General features: G+C 48.2%; 1 protein-coding gene across 2 annotated transcripts in view; it reads left to right on the top strand.

The window, feature by feature from the left end:
* The window catches only part of SCUBE1 (signal peptide, CUB domain and EGF like domain containing 1), a 141,915-nt gene that overhangs the window by 20,496 nt on the left and 115,419 nt on the right, over window positions 1-6,000 (top strand). For both annotated transcript variants that reach the window (XM_023222223.2, XM_023222222.2), the window contains exon 3: window positions 3,897-4,025. In XM_023222223.2, the coding sequence (XP_023077991.1) occupies window positions 3,897-4,025 (129 nt within the window). The remainder of the gene's footprint in view (window positions 1-3,896; window positions 4,026-6,000) is intronic.

The raw sequence follows: 6,000 nt of genomic DNA, 5'->3' as shown, positions 1-6,000 counted from the left end.
ATGGATGGATGGATGGATGGATGGATGGATGGATGGATGGATGGATGTTTGAATGGGTCAGTGCTTAGATGAATGGAAGGATAGGTATCTGGTTGAATATTTAGACAGATGGATGCATGCATGCATGTTTGGATGTATGGGTGAACGTTTGGCTGGATAAATGGATGGGTGAATAGGTGATTGGAGAAATGGAAGGGTGGCCAGCACACTGGATATTTAGATGGATAAAATTTAGCACAAATAGATAAATGGAAGAATGGTTGGGTAGATATTTGAATGGATAGGTTGAGGGTGAGTAGATGGATGGATAATGGAAGGGTAGATGGGTGTTTGGATGAAAGGATGCATGGCTGGCTGGTTGGTTATTTGGGTGGATAGATAGGCATGCACACATGTGTGTATGTGTGTGTGTGTATAGACAGATGCAGAACAAGTAGAAGGACAGATGGGTAAATGGGTATTTGGATGATTGGATAGTACTTTCTCAGTACACAGTATAAATGTGCCAAGGGTGAAATATTGTATCATGTATAAAGCATTTTGTCAGTGACTGGCACGTCACAGGCATTCTAACTTATTAGAACGGATGTGGGCTTCATAGACCGAAAGACCTTTGTTCTGATCCTTGCCCTACCACTTACTATGTGACCCTGAGCAATTATCTAACTTCTCTGCACTTTAGTTTGTTCAACCATAAAATGGAGTTAAAACACCTACTCCAGAGTGTTGCTGTGAGAATTAAAAGGGCTGGTGTGTATTTCAGGAGTAGATACCTCCTTCTGAGGTACAAGATGAGAGAAAGTTATTTTACCCAAGCATGGAATAAAAGTCCTTTTCCTCAGTCTGATTGATCCAACCTAAGTCACCTACCAACCCTGGGACCAACAGCAATTGCTAGTGGCATGTGCTGTTTGGATGAGACTGATAAGTCTCCACCCCCAGAGTTAGGACCAGGCCAGCTTCACCCTGAATCACCTGCCTGAAGGAGGAAAGGAGGGAGGGAACAGTTTGGGGGCTGCTGAGTCGAATTGGATGTGAGGTGATACTTATGCTGAGAGGTAGTGAAAATAAGTGGCTAGTGGACAGACTGTACCTATATTAAGGGTGTAGAGAAACCACGCTTTGGTAGCTGATTTGGTGTTAAGGGAGCAGTGGAAGGAAAACAATATTCACCGGGATGAGGAACCCCAGGTAATTGCAGGTCGATGAGTTAAAGTTGGGCTTTGTTGCCTTTGGAGTACCTTTGGAATACCCAGGGGAAGAGGTGGTTGCATTAGTCTCTCTGGGGCTCTGGAGAAAGGTCAGGGCTGCAAACAGAGACTGGGAAGTCATCAGTATCTCTCAGTTTTTTAAAATCTATGCCGTGCGCGGTGGCTCACGCCCGTAATCCCAGCACTTTGGGAGGCCAAGGTGGGTGGATTATGAGATCAGGAGATGGAGACCATCCTGGCTAATATGGTGAAACCCCATCTCTATTAAAAATACAAAAAATTGGCCGGGCGCGGTGGCTCAAGCCTGTAATCCCAGCACTTTGGGAGGCCGAGACGGGCGGATCACGAGGTCAGGAGATCGAGACCATCCTGGCTAACACTGTGAAACCCCGTCTCTACTAAAAAATACAAAAAACTAGCCGGGCGAGGTGGCGGGCGCCTGTAGTCCCAGCTACTCCAGAGGCTGAGGCAGGAGAATGGCGTAAACCTGGGAGGCGGAGCTTGCAGTGAGCTGAGATCGGGCCACTGCACTCCAGCCTGGGCGACAGAGAGAGACTCCGTCTCAAAAAAAAAAAAAATACAAAAAATTAGTCAGCTGTGGTGGCACATGCCTGCAGTCCAGCTACTCGGGAGGCTGAGGCAGGTGAATTGCTTGAACCCAGGAGGTGGAGGTTGCAGTGAGCTGAGATCGTGCCACTGCACTCCAGCTTGGGTGACAGAGGGAGACACTGATTCAAAAAAAATAAAAAATTTAAAAAATAAATAAATAAATAAATAAAATCTATGTGTCTTTTCAATAAACATAAAATATCACATTCTGCCTTAATTTTATTTGCAATTTATAAGTGGATTAAATATCAGAATTAAAAACAGCTCAGAGCCAGGCACAGTGGCATATGCCTATAATTCCAGCTACTAGGGAGGCTGAGGCAGGAGGATCCCTTGAGCCCAGGAGTTTGAGTCTAGCCTCGGCAGCATAGTGAGGCCCTGTCTCTACAAACAAACAAAACAAAACAATTCAAATGAGCTGCAGAATTGGGAACTGATGCAGGTGCCCCTGTAGGCAGATTAGGAGAGGACTCCTATCTCTTGATCCTTTGGTGACCCAGCCCAGGCTACTTTGTTCTTCCCTCATTGTGGCTGGGTGGACACCAAGAGTGGCTGCACAGCCCAGACCCTGTACTCTGGCACGTTCACTTCTGCTGTTTTCACCAAAGTTATCCCCTTTGCTCTGCAGCATCTCTGGCAGGCATCATGGCAGTGCTTAGTCACCTCCAGAGTCAGGGAGCTCTCTACCTCCTGCAACAGCTTCTGCTTTGCAGACCAGCACTCCTACCCGTGAACGTTCATTGGCCCCATGGCTTCCCCTCACTGTGAGTAGCTCTGCTCTCTGGACCAGTATGGAGAAAGCAAGGAGTTCCGTGTCTCCCTGCAGCAGCTGCTCCAGAGATTGAGGGAAGCCAGGCCTGCCTTCTGCAGGCTCTCTTCTTCTACAGGATGGCCCTACCCCACTTTCATAGCTGGAACCCAGCCTCAAAAATCCCTCTTCTACGCCATAGGGGAGGGACTGCAGCTTCCTCCTCAGTAGCCGCCTGAGATGCACTTCCGGTTCCACTTAGTGCTTTACTTCCGGTTCTGGGTCCCGTTCTCCTGTGGGGGACATTTCCGGCCCTCCTCTCTCCCCAGCATGTCTTGGAGCCTCTGGAGGTCAGGGTGACTGTCGGTTGAGATGAGTGAAGCCAGAGGGATCTCGGGGAGATGTTGAAAACGCTGCAGAAGAGCTGGCACCCCCTGGCTGGCAGATTCTTGCTGTGCCTGGTGCCCTCCCAAGGAGGCCGGGTGTGACCGGGGTTAGGCCCCTTGGGTTCTGAAGCCCAAGGGTTTGAATCCCACGGGTTTGAATACCGTTCGTGCCACTTTCTAGATGTGTAATGTGTGACCATCTGTGAGGTTTTGGCCTCACTGTGCCTGGGTTTCTTCAGTGCTCTTGCAAAATTGGAATAGTGAGAATGGTGCCTGTATCACTGAGTTAGTGTGGGATTGAAAAGGTAATGACATGGCCTTACAAGCAGGACTTGGGCGTGGAAGCAGCTCAGACAAGGTTAACTAGGCGTGTTCCTATCATTCTCCAGGGTCTCTCAAATCTCTCTGGAACACCAGAATTGATAGCCCTTTGACCCCTGATGGGAAATGTTGAAAAAGCCTTAAAAGAGCAAAAAGGGTGACCTTTACCAAGGCTATTGGCCATTGTTTATGAGAGAGGAGCCTTTGTTATAGCAAGGAAGCTGGAGCAGTTGAAATGCAGGCATCTGATGTGGAAAGAAATTGTTTGGAGGAGTTAGTGGACTTTTCTTTCTTTCCAGATATTACACTTTTTGCTGATGTGCAGTTAATTTTACTCAGTACCGCCTGCTTCAAGAGAGCTAGTTTTCGGAAATTGTACACTGGCGCGGGGGAGGCAGAACTAAGTGTGAATCTTGCCTGTTCCATGTGTTAGGAACTGGAAGACACCCCACACATGATTAGCATTTTTATAATCCTCAAGTCCCCAGCTCCCAGGGAGGACTGAAGTGAATACTTGTTGAATCATCCCCTAATCACTCATATCCCGATGGCTTCCATGGCGTTGGGAGAGGGGACCACCAGGCTCTTCTTCTGACACCTCTCATGCCCTTCATTTTGCAGACATTGACGAGTGTGAGAATGACTACTACAACGGGGGCTGTGTCCACGAGTGCATCAACATCCCAGGGAACTACAGGTGCACCTGCTTTGATGGCTTCATGCTGGCACATGATGGACACAACTGCCTGGGTGAGTGATACAGCCACAGCCTGCCCTCTGGGCACACCCTGCCTGTTGCTTTGCTCCAGCTTACAGAGTCGGGGGCCATGGGAAGGTTCCCCTTCCTTTGGCTTCCTGTATTAGTTTGCCAGGGTTGTTGTAACAAAATACCACAGACTGGATGTGGCTTAGACAACAGAAGTTTATTTTGTCACAGTTCTGGAGGCTGGCAGTCCAAGATCAAGGTGTGAGCAGGGTTGGTTTATCAGAGGCCCTGCTCCTCTGTCAGGCTTGCAGGTAGCTACCTTCTTTCTCCTTGTGTCTTCACACGGTCTTCCCACTGTGCATGCACACGTCTGGTGTCTCTCCCTGTCCTAATCTCCTCTTCTTCTTTTTTTGAGATGGAGTCTTGCTTTGTCACTCAAGCATGCAGTGGTGCGATCTCAGCTCACTGCAGCCTCCATCTCCCGGGTTCAAGCAATTCTCCTGCCTCAGCCTCCCAAGTAGCTGAGATTACAGATGTGCCACCACACCCGGCTAATTTTTGTATTTTTAGTAGAGACAGGGTTTCGCCATGTTGGCCAGGCTGGTCTCGAACTACTGACCTTGTGATCCGCCTGCCTCGGCCTCCCGAAGTGCTGGGATTACGTGTGTGAGCCACCTTGCCTAGCCAGTCACTGTGCCTGGCCCTAATCTTCTCTTCTTATAAGAACACAGTCATATTGGAGTAGGGCCCACCCTACAAACTCCATTTTTAACTTAATTATCTCTCTAAAGGCCCTGTCTGCAAATACAGTCACATTTTAAGGTACTAGGGAGTGGAATTCCTTCAAAAAAGGAATTTTGAAGGGACACAATTTGGCCCATGATCTTATATACCTCCATCTTCCCATGGTCCAAATACATTTTTAAGCCAATTGTGTAAAATTTATAAGAGGCTGGGCATGGTGGCTCACACTTGTAATCCCAGCACTCTAGGAGGCCAAGGCGGGTGGATCACCTGAGCTCAGGAGTTCAAGACCAGCCTGACCAACATGGCAAAACCCTCTCTCTACTAAAACTACAAAAATTAGCTGGGCACATGCCTGTAATCCCAGCTACTTGGGAGGCTGAGGTAGGAGGATTGCTTGAACCTGGGAGGCGGAGGTTGCAGTGAGCCAAGATCACACCATTGCACTCCAGCCCGGGCGACAAGAGTAAAACTCCATCTCAAAAACAAACAAACAAAAATTACAAGAGTAGTCCACATTTGCTGAATCAAGTTGGAAAAATGTAGAAGAGTAGGGAGAAAAAAATGGCAGGCATCTTAGTTGTGCTGGTGTGTTTCCTGTCAGTCTTCCATCTGCATCCAAGTGTGTTTTTACCATAGTGGTGATCAGATAGTCAGCATGCATTTGCCCCTTGCTTTTCCCTTTAATATCATGCCTACCTCAGGCCTTTTGGTTTTCTTTTGAGAGAGTCTCACTCTGTCACCCAGGCTGGATTGCAGTATGGCTCAGTGCAGCCTTAACCTCTGGAACTCAGGTAATCCTCCCACCTCAGCCTCCAGAATAGCTGGGACCATAGGCACATTCCACTGCTACTGGCTCACTTTTGGGTTTTTTTGTACAGACAGGGTCTCGCTATATTGCCCAGGCCTCTGGAACTCCTGGGTTCAGGTGATCTGCCCACCTCGACCTCCCAAAGTGCTGGGATTACAGGCGTGACCCACCGCCTTACCTCAGGCATTACTTCAGGTATTTTTATGCGGCCCCTGTTACCACAGTTTTTCTAGTTGCCCCATAGTCTAATAACCTGTATCAGTTTCCTGGGGCTGCCATGACAAAGTAACAAACTAGGACTTAAACAACAGAAATGGATTGTCTTGGTTAGGAGTCCAAACTCAAGGTGTAAGCAGGGTAGTTCCTTCTGAGAGCTGCAAGGAATCATCTGTTCAGGCCTTCCTCATAGCTTCTGGTAACATCAGGGATTCCTTGGCTTGTAGATGGCATTCTCCCTCTGTCTT

Source organism: Piliocolobus tephrosceles, chromosome 19 (genome assembly GCF_002776525.5).
Source record: "Piliocolobus tephrosceles isolate RC106 chromosome 19, ASM277652v3, whole genome shotgun sequence".
Taxonomy (NCBI): domain Eukaryota; kingdom Metazoa; phylum Chordata; class Mammalia; order Primates; family Cercopithecidae; genus Piliocolobus; species Piliocolobus tephrosceles.
This window is presented reverse-complemented; position numbering and strand designations above follow the sequence as displayed.